Consider the following 17,193-nt stretch of genomic DNA (forward strand, 5'->3'; position numbering starts at 1 on the left):
CTTACTTCTGTTCATTGGAAAAATGTAACCAATTTCTAGCTTTCAAACTGGTAGAAATCTTTTGTGTGTGATCACTATATAGCAAAGTGATTTAATTTTTATGTCAGGATCTGCATACATTGATTAATCCTGATGTTTTAGCCTGCTGCAAATATTTGTGTGTATGTGGGATTAAAATGATATATCTCTGAGCTTTGCTCATTTTGCTACATACTCTTACAATTAATTTCCCACCATTAATTTTACAAAGAAACAAACCAAAAACAGATTTTGGAAATTCCAAGCTGGATTCATTAAAAAGAATCCTTTATTTTTGGATAATGCTTTATCCCGATCAGTCTTGCTTCTGGAAAAGGAAAATTTGTATCCAGTCCCTCATAGCCTTTAAAGGCTGTTGCTGAACCATAAAAATAGGCTGCCAAGGATCAGTGATCTCAGAGATTGCTGTGTCTAAAGTCATGGATTGAGACTGAATTTCCTCTGTTCCTTAACAGGGGATTTACAGGTGTCTGCCCTCACTGCAGACAATTTAGAGCATCCATGTTCAGGAAGGATCCTCATTAAATTTCCTGACTACATGAATATTTATTTACAACTGTCCAACATGCTGTTTTTAAAAGTTACCACTTTCTAACTCTCAACCTCCCTAAATATTGTATTGACTTATTTGTGGTCAGTATGGAATTCATGAATTTTGTACTTTGAGTAATGAAGCTGAATTTTGGAAAAGGTCACAAAACGGTATCTTCTAAATTGAATATCACAACAGAAAATATGCTTTGTTCCATCTGCCACATTGTTTAAAACATTTATGAAGTGTAGACAAGTGAATATTTAGTTTGATTTAGTTCCATTTATGCAAATACATCATTAAAATGTTATATGCTATTAATATTTTTAGATTAAAGTTGTCGTACTAGGTATTAGTATTCTCTTTACATGTGATTTATTGTCAGATTATGGTGTTTCACCAAAACATCAGCTGAAATGTTTGAAAACATAATGGTAACAGGTGCTTAATCGGAAGTGTGTAATTACAGTCCAGCAACAGGAAAAAATGTCAAATGACTGCCATAACTAACTATATCAAAACCACAAAAGTTATAATACGGAATCAGTGATCAACTACTTGAATCTTTCAGTTTTGTAGATTCAAGTAATGCAAGGATTTCTCATCTAGAAAGGCTTGGTTTGTAGTCTAACACCCTCACATTACCAATAGTTCTTCCTTAATCATAGGTTAAATGTTATTTTGAAACTGCCATAATTTAATCTGTCACTCTACCCACATAAGAAAAGAATATGCCCCCAAAGTTGGTGGTTATTGCTAGTTTGCAAACAAGATGAAAAGCCTTTCCCCAAACCACTGAAAAAGAGAACATAAAAGTTGGAAAGAACTGAATAAGATTCACGTTAATATTTTAGGTAAGCAGAGGAAGCTGGTATTTCAAATGGAGTTTGAGAGCTTATTTGAAAATGTCATGAAGTTCATACAGCTCTAATCACTTAGATCAAAAGAAATCTGGGTTTGAATGAGTACAGAGAATAATCCTAAAGGAATGGAGTTTGTATTGCCGCTTTAAGTAGGTTAACAAAACAACACTGAATAGCTTTTATTTTGATGTTCTTCACTTTAACAGCTTTCTATGCTAGGTTTGAGTTATGCAAAAGGAACTTCTAACTGAGACAGGCTCAGTACAGCTCCTCCTAGTTTGGCCAGAGGGGGGATCCCTTTTCATACATCTGGTGCAGTGGCCACCTGCAAACCACAGGGTGGGGTGCTGGTTTGAGTTTGAGTTGAAATAATGTTCAAGATTCATCCTAAATTAATTCAGTCACTTTGCTAACTAGTTTTTTAATCTAGTGCCTGACAATCAGCTGACAGGCATAAAAAGAAACAATGAAAGTAAACTTTGTAACAAAACAAAAGTATATAAAAAGTATTGTGAATAATTAAATAAAATACGGTACTTGACACAGAGAGCAAACATAACCAAATAATATTCCTCATATATAAATATATAAGGTCAGATTTTTGGACAATTCTCTAGTTCCTTTGCTTTGCTCTGACAATGGAAAAGGGACATAAAGCTGATTTAACAATCTTCTTGGTTTGGGAAAATGGCTAGGGTGGCATACACCTGACGTAACCTGCTCTTTACTACCATTCCACTCACAGCACCTGGCATACAGGGCATAGATGAGCAAAAGGGTTTGTGGCCAGAACATCACTGTTCTGCCGCTGTTTGTGGCTGCCAGAACATGCCTAATTTAGAACAGCTCTGAAACTGTCCCACAGTCAGGGAAACAGAAAGAGAGTCAGGGTTACAGTCTTGGTTATGCTCTTTAAAGCAATTAAGAATAAAGAGAATGTTACCGGAAGAGACATAAGTCCTGAATACTCTGTTCTGCTGCCCATGGAGTTTTGGCCTGAGACACACGTTTATACTTACTCTTTACAAAAGAATTATCAACAAAAGTCAAGTAATTATCTTGGAGTTTGCTACTAAAAACTGGCAGCTATTTATAGCAAAGCTTTGTCAGTTTTATCACTCCAGGGCTATAGGTGAGTCTATTTACAAGAAGAAAAAACATCTGAAGTAAAGTTTGTTAAGGGACAAGAGTGCATGGAAAGATTTTTGGAAGGAGACTCAATAAGAAATTTATAAAAATACTACCTATAGGGGAGGGAGAGAGAGAAAGAGAGTGAGTTTTCTAAAATGTATAGAATTCGTGTTTGGTTGTGGGTTGGGGTATTTTGGTTTTGGTCATGGCAATTGTGAGAGAAAAATCAGAGATTCTTGGACAAAGGTAGAAGTTAATGATCTATTTTATAAAATGTATCTAAAATTAAAGCAAGTAGAGGTCATTTTCATTGTCCACTTTCAGACTAATAATACAGCATGATGTAGTAATGTTGAGTAGTTTTGATAGAGAAAAATAAATTTTTTATAGATTTCCTAGATTTTTTTTTTAGGCCAAAAGAGACCGTAAGTTAACCTAGTATGAGCTGTTGTATAATATAGGCCATGTAATTTTGACTGATTGCTCCTGTATTGAGTGTTTGTCTAAGCATATCTTCCAGAAAGGCATCCAGTCTTGACTTCAAGGTTTCAAGAGATGGAGAATCCACCATTCCTGTTGGTAATTTGTTCCAGTGGCTAATAAACATGTGTGCCAAATTTCTACTTTGAAAAGTGTGGGGGGGTGGTGAATGGCCTCCCTGGTCTCCCCAATTCTGATGTCCCTGGTTCCAGCCACTTATCCTTGTTATGCCTTTTTGTTGGTGATTAAAAAGCCCTTTAGAATCTGGTATTTTCCCTTAGTGATATCACTTGCACACCATAATCAAGTCACCCCTTGATCATCTTTTTGAAAGAAAGAATAAAATGTGGGGAAGTTGAGAAGCCTATTTTTTTTAGTAAGATAATAAAAATCAGGACTCCTTCCTCTTGCTACTGACTTGTTGTGAGATTTTGGCTTGCAGTTGTACTGCGCCGTCTGCTGCTAGCCTAAGATGTAAAAGATAGATGGATCAAAACAAGAAATTGACCCAATTTGTTTCGTGAAATCAACGGCCTGCTAAATCCTTTGAGTTCAGTCCTTGAGGGGGCCATTCTATGTGTCAGTTGTTTGTGTTTCTCCTTGATGCAAAGCCACTCTTTTTATTGATTTTAATTCCCTGTAAGCCATGTCGTCAGTCGCCCCTCTCTCCATCTGAGCAACAGGAGACAATTGTTTTGCGCAAAACCAGGCGAGGAGGTGATGGCAGCGCGGTGACGAGAGGGACATGGTCATAGACTTCTCACAAAGTATGGGCAGGGCAATGTGCCCTGGCAATGGGCACATCATGATGATGAGCTCTGCAAACACACTGGCCAAACAGGAAATGAAATTCAAAAGTTTGCGGACCTTTTCCTGTCTACCTGGCCAGTGCATAGGAGTTGAGAGCACTGTCCAGAGCAGTCACAATGGAGCACTCTGGAATAGCTTCTGGAGGTCAATACCGTCGAATTGCATCCACAGTATCCCAAATTTGACCCGGCAAGGCCGATTTCAGCGCTAATCCCCTCATCAGAGGTGAAGTAAAGAAATCGATTTAAAGAGCCCTTTAAGTCGAAAAAAGGGGCTTCGTTGTGTGGACGGGTCCAGGCTTAAATAGAGTTAATGCTGCTAAATTCAACCTAAAGTCGTAGTGTAGACCAAGCTTAAGATAGTTAACTCTAAGAAGCTTCTGTGAAAATCTTAGTTCTCTTCCCCAGTTTTCTGATATCTGTTCAATTTGGGTAATGCAAAGTTGGTTGGACATGGAAGGGAGAACTCTCAGCAATCTCTTAAGGAATGAGTCATCAGCTGTGCTTCTGTGAAGCTCCAGCAGGCGTTGTGCTTCTAAAGCTCCTTCTGAGGCAATGCAGCTCTGATTTGCCCCAAGATCGGATAGAGTTTTTGGAATGTAGTGCTTAGGATCATTCATTGCTAAGCTATATCTTGAACTGAGCCTTTAGCTTCTACTCTACTGCAGGCTATAATAATTTCGTATTGATTATTCATATTAGTTTACCATTAAAATGTGTTCACTCATTAGCATAGTCAGGTTAAATTATAGTGTACTAAAGATTTAGTGGATCAGTGGTCATGGCATTTGTTGTAGGTATTACCAGTTTTTAAAGAGATGCAGTTCCTCATTGATAACTATTTATATATATTCATGTACTGGTCACAGAAGGTGAATGTTCTTTTGATGCTGGCTTCTGGTATGGTTTAGGTTTCTAATGATATAAATGCTTTTTTTGTTTTGTTTTGTTTTAAATATAGCAGCTGATTTCAAAACTACTTAGAGCTCCTCAGTGGAGTGGCTGCTGATACTTTTTTCTCTCCAAAGTTTAATCTTGCAATTGCTCAGGAAAATATGTATAAATCCACCTCTGCTGATGAACTACATGTACTCTGGTGATATTTATGGCAGACATTTCTGCATATTCATCAGCAATCTGATCATAGATGCTTTAAAACAGGACCCTTGGGAGTTGCAAGGTTATTACATGGGGGGTCAGGAGCTGTCAGCCTCCACCCCAAACTCCACTTTGCCTCCAGCATTTATAATGGTGTTAAATATATAAAAAAGTGTTTATTTTTAAGGGGGGGGTCACCTCAGAGACTTGCTATGTGAAAGGGGTCACCGGAAAAAAAGTTTGAAAGCCTCTGCATTAAAGGCTCTAAACACAGTGGATTGACTACACCTATGGTAATAAATCAAACCTGATGAACTTTTGCATATTAAACATTTCTGTTGGAGAAGGAGAATGTCGTCATATATCCAAGCTGTTGGGATTTAACACATGGTAGATTTAGTAATATTTGACAATAGCTATCTTTTTAACAGAGTTCGAGAATCAGTAATATTTAATAATATTCAGTGAGGGTGGAAGTTTGTTGTTATCCCTGATAACATTTCTTATAAAGAGTCTTAGGTAAAACCCTGCCCTGTTGAAATCAGGAGTTTTGCCATTGACTTCACTGAGGCCAGGATTTATTTGTTATGGATGTAACAAAAAAGTTTACTTTATGTATGGAAAAACATATAGATCTTGCTCCTGCTCCATCCACAATCAGTGGCAAAACTCCCTTTTAATTTAATGGTGTAGGTAGAATTGGGTGCTAGTTGTCAATAACAATCGTTTAGTTACTGTACTGTAATACTACTTCTCTCATTATTTAATATTTATATTTCATGCATCTAATATTCTCATTTAACATAGGTTTCACAAGAAAATATTTCTGTATTAATTACCAGCTGATAGTTACAAACATATATGATGTTTAACTTCATCTGACATCAGTATTAGTTAATCCTCAGTATGCCTTTTAATTATAATACTTATGACTACTCAAAAGTTGACATTTGACCCTAATAGGAACCATAATTTAAAATATTGTTCTATTTCCACTGTAGCTGGTTGTATTTGGAAAATATTGTGGTTCTACTTTTTAGAGTATAACATATCATGATTGGGTTTCAGCTTTATTGTGTTTCATTGATTAAATAGCAAGCTTCTTGGACTGTCCAATAAAATGCTTTTTGTTTTTATTTTTTAATCCTGTTACTAACAGCCCTGCAAACTGAAAATGGAGTTTGAGTGTATTCTTTGTTGCTAAACAATCATCACTGAATCTGCAAACCCACTTCTATCCATGGTTATACCACGGCAACTGCTATTGTTTTAAATTCTGTTCTCAGATATACCCAGGATTACACAGGTGTAAATATGGCCCCTCAGTTTGAAAGAATTGCTATCTAAATTCTATGATGCACAAAACAGAATATAATCCATCTCTTTGACTGTATTGGATGTATTGCTACCACGAGTAAAAGTGGTGAAACCTCTTTTGTCTCAAGGAAGTGAATACACATAATGAGAAGCAAGGGCCACAATCCTTTCCCTTCTGAAATCAATGGGAGAACTATTTATTCACTTCAGTGATGCAGGATTGAGCTTGGTAAACAGATCTACTGAGCAAGAAGGTGTCCAATCTACTTTTCACAGTCACACCACTCCTAAAGGGAATATAATATCAGTTAATGCAATTGGTTTTGATTATTTGGGTTACAATTTTCAAAAAGACCTAATTCCCATTTCCATTGACTTTCAATTAGACTCTAAGTCACGTCAGTATGTGCTTTTGAAAATTTAACTTTTGGTCTATTATTATTTTTAAATGTTATTTCTGGACATACTGCTAAATGTTTGAAGCAGTTTCTGGTATTGAAATATGCATGGTATGCAAATATATGTTTATATTCAGTATTTTGTTTATCTCTTCCAAATTCAGAAATTGAGAAAGGAGGTTGCGGAGACCCAGGAACACCATCATATGGAAAAAGGACTGGCAGTAGTTTTCTACATAGAGACACACTTACCTTTGAATGTCAGGCAGCGTTTGAACTTGTGGGAGAGAGAATGATCACGTGCCAACAAAATAACCAGTGGTCTGGCAACAAACCCAGCTGTGTTTGTAAGAATTGCTTTGATTTTTCCTTCCTACTAAATTCTTGACCTCAGCCTATTCCTTTTTTTTTGGCACTTGCAACTCACCAGCAGGGAAACATTTCAAAAGACCTTGAAGACGTGTTCAGTGATAACTCTACCAGATAGCTTAGTAGTAGCTCATTTACAGGGAACATCACGCAGAACCATTTTAGATTTATTTCTCTCATTTTGTATTTAATTGAAACATTTAATACTTTTAATGTAAATGTGAGTTGAATGAAACCCTAATTGAGAGATTGCTAATAGCACAAAAGTGTTCAGTAGGATATCATAGCACATATCTAGTGATTCTGGCAGGGTGAAGTACTCTGCATATACACATCAGTAAAAAGCTTTCTTTTTTTAACAACTTAATAAGGTTGCATAATAATTTAAGCAATATGGGGTTATTCAGCACAGAACATGATAGGTAAGATCAGTGGATGTGATATTTTTTTTTCTTTTAGCCAATAAAAAATATTTATAGTCAAGTTTGCACTTTGGATGGATTAAAATGATGTCAGTTTATATAATTCAGAAGTAAAACAGAGTAAATCTTTGCAAGTGGGCAAGTAAATTATGCTTTTTATCTATCTTCACCATTTTTAGAAAATGAACACCTTCTTGCAGTTTTACAAGTATAGCACAGGGACTTGTCTTTTGAGGTCATTTTCACAAGCACTTTGGAGCACAATTTAAAAAGTTAATGGGGCTTGTGTTGCTAACATTGGTCTACACGCAGTTTTTGTACAGGTTTAACTGTGGTGGTTAGAGGTGAGATTTTCGTTTTACTGAAATAGCAATACGAATACAACCCTTAGTGCTGTTTTACCAGTGTAGCTTATTCCTCATCCCGTATATGAGTAAGCTATGCTGGTATAAACAGATTTATATTGGTGTAACTACTTCCACACTATGATCATAAATAACTTTACTTTAAAAATGGCTAGTTATTTTATGTTTCCTTGTTTGTGTGTTTCAAAAATTATCCAATTTATGTTTGAGACAAATAGGTTATTTTAATAATTTAATTATAATTATTGAGGGTAGAAGAAGTGGATTTTTGCAATATTTCCTTTTCAAAAACATGCCTACTTTTAGTAATAGTGAGGGTGATGGTTCACCAAATATTCAGAAAACTGAAAACTGATGCAAATCTGTGTTTTCATAGTTCACAAACTAGTAATATTGCAGTTTTCTTTTTAAAAATAAGATGTATTTAAAATTACAAACCTGCTTTAAAATTGAGATCAGGCTTTTAATTTTTCTAAATCTGCTATACATAGTGGGCCAGGTTTTCACTGTTGCTTCAACAGATCTCCAATTGTGTGTGCACAACTTTGTCCATGCATTCACCCTTCCCCCACCATGATCCTCCACACGTCAGAGGACATGCACAGGGGACAGATCCTGTTACTTGTTCATTCAGCTGATATAATTTGCATATGCAGGATCCTTTCGCACAAATGGGTTGTGCAGAAGAGTGTGGCAGCCTTTTGAGAATCATTGTGTGTGTGTTTGTGTCTGTAATTGGACTTTTCATTTCAGTAATCAGTTTAGCTTAAAATTTTAACTCTGGAAACAACATTTTCAAAACAGTTACTTAAGTGCTATAAGACAAGAGAAAATGTATTATTAAACAGTCAAAACATTGATTTCAAATTGAAACAGGGTAAGGGATAGAAAATGTCCAGCCTTTGTGTGGTGCAATGAATCTTCCCCTTGCTCTATGTACTCCCTGCTCAGATACCAACCACAACTCTGAATACCAGGAATTGTTCCTGGCTAGTGGTGTTCAGGGTGTAAGCCATCCCAAAAAGAATGAAACAGAATCATGATTTACTTCTTTTCTCCCACTTGTACCATCTACCAGAGTTGGCCAGTAGTAGAGGTGAGCACATATTGCCTCTGTTTTAGAAGTGGATTAGGCCATGTCTACACTACAACTCATGCTGGCAAAATTTATATCACTCAAGGTTGTGAAAAAACAACCCCCGGAGTGACAGAAGTTTTACCGGCATGAATGGTAGTGAGCATAGCGCTGTTAGCAGGAGAACTTCTCCCACCAACATAGCTGCTGCCGCTCATTGAGATGGTTTTATTATGTTGATGGGAGAGTTGAGGTGACTTTATTATGATGATGGGAGGCTACACAAGTGATCTTACAGTGACACAGCTGGATTGGTACAGCTATGCCACTGTGAGCTCACTAGGGTAGACATGGCCTTAGTGAGCATTCTTCTTTGGAACCTTTTAGACCACCACCTCACGCAAGACACTATCCACTACATGAGCTTATGCCTTACTGGCACAAATTGGCTTCACATGTCATTTTTGATTGTCACATGAGTGTTCACACACACTCCATTACTACTCTCAAACCAGCAGACATGCATCCAGACTCCACTACTTTTATGCACATTCATTTAGCTCACAACACTATTGTTATGTACTCTTTTGAAAAGGATTCTGTTTGTGCTTCTAACAATAAATAACTTGAAAGCTCTGACAGTGTCATATAGCCACATGTGAGGAACTAAAAAATCATAAATGCATAAAAAGGCTGAAATAAATGCTAGACCAGGGAAGTAGTCTAACATTATTAAACATGATCCCATTACAAGCTTCAGCTAGCAGGAGTCACGATTTGTTAGCCCAATCTTCAAAACCATCCATTTTCCACAGAAAACAAAAGTAAAAAGAAACATGTTTTGTATTATTGCTAAATGTTATTTTGAGAGTCTGTTATTGTCTCTCTTAGTCTCATGTTTCTTCAACTTCACTACACCATCTGGAATTATTCTTTCACCAAACTACCCTGAGGAATATGGGAACAACATGAACTGTGTATGGTTGATTATTTCGGAGCCGGGAAGCAGGATTCATCTGATTTTCAATGATTTTGATGTGGAGCCTCAGTTTGACTACCTTACAGTGAAGGATGATGGGATTTCTGATTTACCAGCTCTTGGCACTTTTTCTGGCAATGAGGTCCCTTCCCAGCTGGCTAGCAGTGGGCACATAGTAAGACTTGAATTTCAGTCAGATCACTCTACCACTGGAAGAGGCTTTAATATCACCTATACAAGTAAGCACCTGTTTGTCTAGTTTGATATTAAATATAACATTTTAATTAAACCCTTTCTTTGGTCACAATAATACAAAAATGAATTAAGAATGTGTGTGTTTAGACAAACAGCTAATTAAATATCTGAAGGAAAACCACTGTATGTGTGATTTTAAGATGTGAGGTCTTAGTCTTTAATGTAAATTGCAAAAATTATAGTATCTATATAGCATACATATGACACTCTTTCACTGAAGAGTTACTGTTTTCAGTTAGTTTTTCCATTCTGTGTAATCTCTGATTGTTTACTTTTACTATATAAACAGCTTAGAACCAATAACTCTTATTTTCAATATTTTTTAAATTAAGAAACTAGTATGATGTGTGTAAAAATGTATAATTACATCTGTTACTTGGTAACCCCTCCTTCATATATCTGTTGAAGTGCCTAAGTCTAAGGTGCTCTTTGTTGAGATGTCTGATAACAGATGCTGTCCTGAAAGTAACACTGCCACGCTTGCTACAAACTACTGGCCCTTTTGGAAATTTTGGGTGAAGCAAGGGTAGAGTAGGCATGGTGACTGCCCTCTTACTCCAAGAGATCTTCCACTTAGGTTGGAGGTAAATTGGGCAGTAAGGCTTGTTCTCTTGCAGCCTGTGATTTTTCCTGTCCTATGGATAAATCAGTCTTTCAGTATGGTGCCTTGCCAAGCACTAAATACACATTAAAAAAAATTTCACCTATCTTAAGTGTACTTTGTGTTAATGTAGGTAGATTTAATGTAGAATTTTTGCCGTGATTCTTGCACAAGTAATCTGAGGCTTTTGTTCTATTTTTTTCTTTTTTTAAATCAGCCTTTGGTCAGAATGAGTGCCATGATCCTGGAATTCCCATAAACGGAAGACGTTTTGGAGACAGATTCCTTCTGGGAAGTTCTGTTTCTTTTCATTGTGATGACGGCTTTGTTAAAACCCAAGGCTCTGAATCCATAACCTGCATTATGCAGGATGGAAATGTTGTGTGGAGCTCCACTGTCCCACGCTGTGAAGGTAAGGGACACTAGCCTTCTTTTGTCGCTACTGTCTTACATAGTATAACTATTTTATTTTTTATTTCCTTTTCACATTTAGAACATAATCAAGACTATTTTGGCTTTTGTTTATCAGTTTGTTTGTTTGTTTGTTTGTTTACAATAGTTTCCGTGAATAGAGAATAGTATGTAATATCTTAAGACAATATACACATCTTTCAAAGAATAGAGTATCACTTGAAAACTTTTTGTTGTAGATGTTTTGACCACCACCTTTGTCTATTAACTGTGAGTTATGGCTAGTGAAAGGATATGGTAATTTAGATACATATGGCATATAATGGAATGGTGGTAGCTGCCCTATAGTTTAGGCTGAAGCTAGCTTCCTATTATAAGCCTGAACTGTAAATTCTCCCTATAACTTCCCCAAAACAAACATATCCCCCGGAATTTTTGAATGTCACATGATTATGGGGCAGATTCCTTCATTTTTACCAAAATTCCAAGAATAAATACATTTTAAAAATTCTGGTACTTTGAAAATATACGTGTGTGTGTGTGAGAGAGAGTGAAAAATTCCTAAATGCTCATTATGTCTCCAAAATTACTTGACCTGAAAATTCCAACTTTGTTTTTTTAGCCTTGCCTAGGAAAATATATTAATTAGATCAGCTGTACAGAATACTATCTCACTTTGCTGTGCCAAATATAATATAGAAATATAACGGTATAATAGGCCAAATCCATTATTTTCTAATGGATAAGTGGCAGGGCATTACACAAACTAAAGCCAAGAAGTAAGTAACCATTTTTCTTATGTAAACATTATGGTCAAGAAGTTGCATGTCCTCTGACCTCAGATAGTTCCAAATACTCACTGATATATTTTTGTAGATATAGGGCTAGACCTTCATAGTGTAAATCATCATAATTCTATTGATGTCAGTGGAGCTATACTGAATTACACCAACTAAGGATCTAGCCCATATTTCTGTCAGTGTTCTGGCTGTGCAAGAAATCATTTTTTGAAAGATAGTGTGCATTTTTAAAAAATTTAGAGATACTGAAAAAAGCTGGCAGCAATTTGATAAGATGTGTTAAATGTAAACTTAAGTGCTGCACTAGCAAGATTCCTAATCTTAATAGGACCATGTAATCAACTGCTTGATGGAGCAGTTTTTGCCTAGATCAAGAACAGTCTATTCCGAGGAGGTTTCTTCATCAAACCAAGTTTTCTAATTTTTAAATTCTGTACACATAATTGGTTCAGGATTCAATATCCTCTTTGTAAAACTTCATTAGAAAGTTTTCATAGGTGCACAAGCAAAGGAACCATGTTGAGAGCACAGGGAAAGAATGAGCAGGGAGAAACAAATACTGAAATGATTGTCTTTAAGGAAATACATTTGTAGGGTTTTATCCTTCTCCCACTGAATCTTGTAGGACATTTGTCATTGATTTCAATAGGAACAGGATTAGGGTCTTAATTCACCAATCTAAAAGACTAATAATTTTTCAGTAAGTGCAGTTCTTTCAACTTAAAATAAAAATGTCATTTATTTAAAAGCTATTTCTTAGTGTAGATTTTTTTTTAATTCTGACAGAAGGTTTCTTTTTTCTGATGGTAGTTATAAACCAAGTGTCCATTGCTTCACGGTAGTTTGGAGATAATCTGGTCTGATTGTGCATGCTCATGACTTGATTGAGCTACTCTTTTATGTTCTGCTTTCAAGCACATTTAGCAATCATCGTAATAAGTGATGTGTGAAAAGTTCTTCTGCACAGGATAATACTTTATCTGCTGCAGATCAACAAAAGTTTTAATAAGACTAAATTGATTTTTTTAAAATAATATAGGATAAATTGCACTTTTTGTCAGCCTTAAGAGAGTACAGACTAGTAGCATTCTGCTAGCTAATATTTCATCCATCGGCCTGAATCTCTACTTATTTGAATTAATGTAATTCAGGGAAAACTGTACTGAGATCAGTAAAACTATACTAGCATAAATCTTGAGTAAAATCAGAATAATCTCTTGTGAATTCAGTTTCTGTTATAAAAAATATAATAAAGACATGACCATTAATTCACTTGTCACAGCTTCATATTATTATTAATTTGTATATGGCATTATTGGTGTTCCTAGCACTGTTTGAAGAGACTGAAGACTTGAAGTAAGATTTTGCACAGTGCATCACAGAACTCTCAGTCAAGAGGAAGGTGGAGCTAAGGTGCCTTTAAGACATCTTTAATACCCTCCAAATTCCTATGTGCTTCAGTGGTGCTTGGAATCTCCCCAGAGCTGCATGCTGTGATCCACTATTGTTAAACTTCTCTTGCCCCCAGCCTCACCCCGATACATACTCTACAGCATGGCTTGGGAGGGGTTTTTGGAAGACAGCCTTACAGCTTCTTCCTCAGTCCCTGTTCCGGGGGATTTCTCCCCTGTCTGGATCTGGGGTTTTTAGAGCCCTGTTACACTGCTTCCAGACCTTTTTATAAGATCTTTAAGATAAGCAGTTCCATTGACTTCAATTATTACTCACCCAATAAGGTAGTACTCAGTAAGAACAAAGGTGGCAGAATCAGTCCCATCAATTGTGAGTCCTTGTTCTTTTATCTGTGTATCATTCCACACAAACCTATGGTGCATAGTCAAACAAAATCACTATTTATGAAGTAATGTGCTACTCAACCTACTACTTAGAAAAGTTTGAAGAATCAAGTCCTAAATGAGCTCTGACAAGACACAATGTCAGGAATTATGCCATTCAGAGAGAGAGAGAGGTGTGGGCTCTTTATAAAAAATAAGTAAGCAGGATTACTTTTGTCATATAATATATGTCATTTGTTCTTGCTTTTCAGATTTTCTTAACAGTTAACTGAACACGGGGTGTGTGTGTGTGTGTGTGATTTATCAGCCCATTTAACTGTAATTTACAGGTATATATTTCACTACATATATATGCTTTTATTTCCCAGCACCATGTGGTGGACATTTGACAGGATCGAATGGGGTTATCTTGCCACCAGGATGGCCAGGATATTACAAGGACTCGCTAAATTGTGAATGGGTGATTGAAGCAAGACCAGGACATTCTATTAAGATCACCTTTGACAGGTGAGAACAAGAGAGAAGTCAAACAACAAGACCTATCTCAACACAAACACAGCACCCACATGTTGAAAGCAAAAGTAAAGGAGTTGGAGATACTGCATTAGCTGCTCCTAGTAGAAATCTCCGATTCTGTGCTCTGTGTTCCAATTTAAGAATTGTGAACTTTCAGTAGACACACACACGTGCTCTGTACCAAATTCTGCTCTGATTTGTGCCAATGTAAATCTCTTGAAATCAAACAAGTAGCAATGGATTTACAATGGTACAAGCAAGAGCAAAATCTTGCTCAGTGCCTCTATGTAGGTAACTTTGAAAATACAGTTAGCACCTGACTGAGCTACTCCAACTTTACACCAGCATTACTGAGAGAAAAATTTGGTCCCCTTTCCTCGAAGGTTCAAGTTGTAAATCACTGTTTTTTGGCATAGGCACTCTTTTCTTTTTTAATAGTAAAATTTAGTTTTAGTTAAGTTTAGTTTAGTTTGGTTTAGATGATGGGTCAGTCTTCCAGAGAGATTTACACTTAAAGACCTGTAATTCTTTGCATAGAGTTTCTTTAAAACTGTTATGCTTTTGGAAGCTAATGATAGCATAATTGAGTTTGTTTCCTGTCAAGGTTCTTACTTTTTCCACCTAACACAAGTGCTGTAATAACTATTGAACCCCAAGAAGGGTAACAAACATATGTTGCTTGTTCATTTAGCCTTTGCTGCCCAAACAGAACAAGACTCAGATGGAAAACCTTAGTACATCTTAAAAAATAATCTTGCCATACTGATAGCATATAAGATTCATAAATTGTTGCATAAATTAATAAGATCAGTATTTAACAAGGCAAAAGTATTAATTTTATAGGTTACTTAAGTATTTTCTCTAGCTTTGGAAAATAGAGGATTTTATATTTTACTATGTCTTACAATCCGCCTTCAGTTACCAAAATAAAATTTTCTAGCCCTTCTGACAGTGAGAACAGCATTTGATATGTAAATGAGCTCACTGGTGGTTTTGATGTTGCCAGATCAAATGCACCTTAGCAGCCCAAAGTGCACTGAAATAGTCCAGAGGTAGTAGCAAAAGATTGGACAGTCCAACTTACTGTTTCATAGTGACACCTTCTGCAGTTCAGGTCATCTTAGTAACTCCAGCAATGAAAAATCATTGGCTGATTATATGTTCAGAATGACTTGGCCCGGAAATTCTGATTTGTCTTTCATTCTGAATATGAGTGAAGGATAAAGAGTTCCCTCCAGGATGTCATCCTCTGGAGGGGCCAGGCACAATACAGCAAATCAAAAACAGGAGAAGCTATGATGTAAGAAATCACCAACATCCTCAGCAGCACAAGCTGACACAGAACTCACCCAGCCTCTTCATGACTAGCTTCCCAAATACACAACTGTTAGTGTGTTGCAACATAGATAGATGTATAAGTTAATGATTCAGAATAAAATAATAGACCAGTCCCACTCATCAGCCAAATGAAAATCAAAACAACATAAATGATATTGGAGAGAAGCTTTGAGTAGCTGGTATTTGTGTCATATAGCTTCTCTCTCTCGTGCGCGCGCACGCTCTGTCTCTCTGATCCCCAATAAGGAGAAAAGAATATACTTTCATGAGATGTTGTGAGAAGAAAAATAACAGTTGTCTTTTTTAATGTTTTACTTTTCTTTGGTAAAGATGGCATAGATCTTTTTTTTTTCTTTTTTCTGGCCATCAGATTTTAAAGAATCAGCTATTATATGGCTTAGTGTAATGGGTGGCAGGCAGATAATTTTGCTGTGCCCACTGGTGCATTGCTAATTACTTATGCCATGGTTCTTATGCTGCAGTAACCTGAGGCACTTAGATTATTTCCCAATGAACCATGGGAAACTTGTCTGTCCTTCTGGGACAATGGCTTTTCTGGTGTCTATGTGGCCTTCTTTTGTTGAATAGGTGATAACACCTCTTATGGTAAACTAGTATTTCGCACTTCGTAATGTTTGTCTCCTGACTGTAGAGTTTACAGTTTTAGAGCAAACAGTTTTAAAGTTATAGATCAAACATTTAAATATGACCTACAAACATAGGGTGCAGATGTTATAAGAAAGATTAATGCCTGCAACATCCTACAAACATTTCATAAAGTTGAAACCCTAAACATATTCTTAAAACCGTAATATCTGTTTTAACAATGCTAACACATAGATGACTTATTTCCAGCTATGTATTTGTCTTTGTTCAGTGAGGTCTATGGGCATTGGCATGAGCTGGCACCTGGTCTGTCAGCACCACGAGGGCAAATTGTAGGAAGGCACTGTCAGCACTCAAGCCTGCATCCTCACTGCAAAGTGAGTGGGTTACCAGCCCAAATTAAAGCATCACCTGGGTTTTAGCATCGAGCTCCAGACAAGCCAGATAGCCTGGGCTGAAAACACCACTGAACTTAGATCAGACAGTTTTGTGTAGGGGGTAGGAGTAGATGAAGGGCAGTACCTGAGTAGGAAACCAATTTAACTCTGCAGTAAAGACAACCCCTCAGAGGCTCAGGACAGTCACTTACTTACCTTTGTAACAGTCAGGAGAACATAGAGATTCTTTTAATTCTGAGTGAGTTTGTTCCTCTTTTTATGAGGTTCTGAAAAGTAAGAAATATAAACTGAGTGGTAAGAGAAAACTATGCTGAGACCTAAATATCCTTTGCCTGCTGCTGATTTTGTTGTAGCAGCAAAGAATCCTGTGGCACCTTATAGACTAACAGACGTTTTGGAGCATGAGCTTTCGTGGGTGAATACCCACTTCCTCAGATGCATGTAATGGAAATATCCAGGGGCAGGTATATATATGTGTGCTAGCAAGCAAGCTAGAGATAACGAGGTCAGTTCAATCAGGGAGGATGAGGCCCTGTTCTAGCAGTTGAGGTGTGAAAACCAAGAGAGGAGAAACTGGTTCTGTAATTGGCAAGCC

At 36.7% G+C, this 17,193-nt stretch overlaps 1 protein-coding gene across 3 annotated transcripts in view; it reads left to right on the top strand.

Annotated features, from left to right (window-relative positions):
• CSMD1 (CUB and Sushi multiple domains 1) overlaps positions 1-17,193 on the top strand; it is a 1,994,958-nt gene that overhangs the window by 1,451,182 nt on the left and 526,583 nt on the right. For all 3 annotated transcript variants that reach the window (XM_050950505.1, XM_050950506.1, XM_050950507.1), the window contains exons 13-16: positions 6,832-7,014; positions 9,790-10,116; positions 10,951-11,145; positions 14,109-14,247. In XM_050950505.1, coding sequence (XP_050806462.1) covers positions 6,832-7,014; positions 9,790-10,116; positions 10,951-11,145; positions 14,109-14,247 — 844 coding nt within the window. The remainder of the gene's footprint in view (positions 1-6,831; positions 7,015-9,789; positions 10,117-10,950; positions 11,146-14,108; positions 14,248-17,193) is intronic.

The sequence above is a fragment of the Gopherus flavomarginatus genome, chromosome 4, assembly GCF_025201925.1.
Source record: "Gopherus flavomarginatus isolate rGopFla2 chromosome 4, rGopFla2.mat.asm, whole genome shotgun sequence".
Classification (NCBI taxonomy): Eukaryota; Metazoa; Chordata; order Testudines; family Testudinidae; genus Gopherus; species Gopherus flavomarginatus.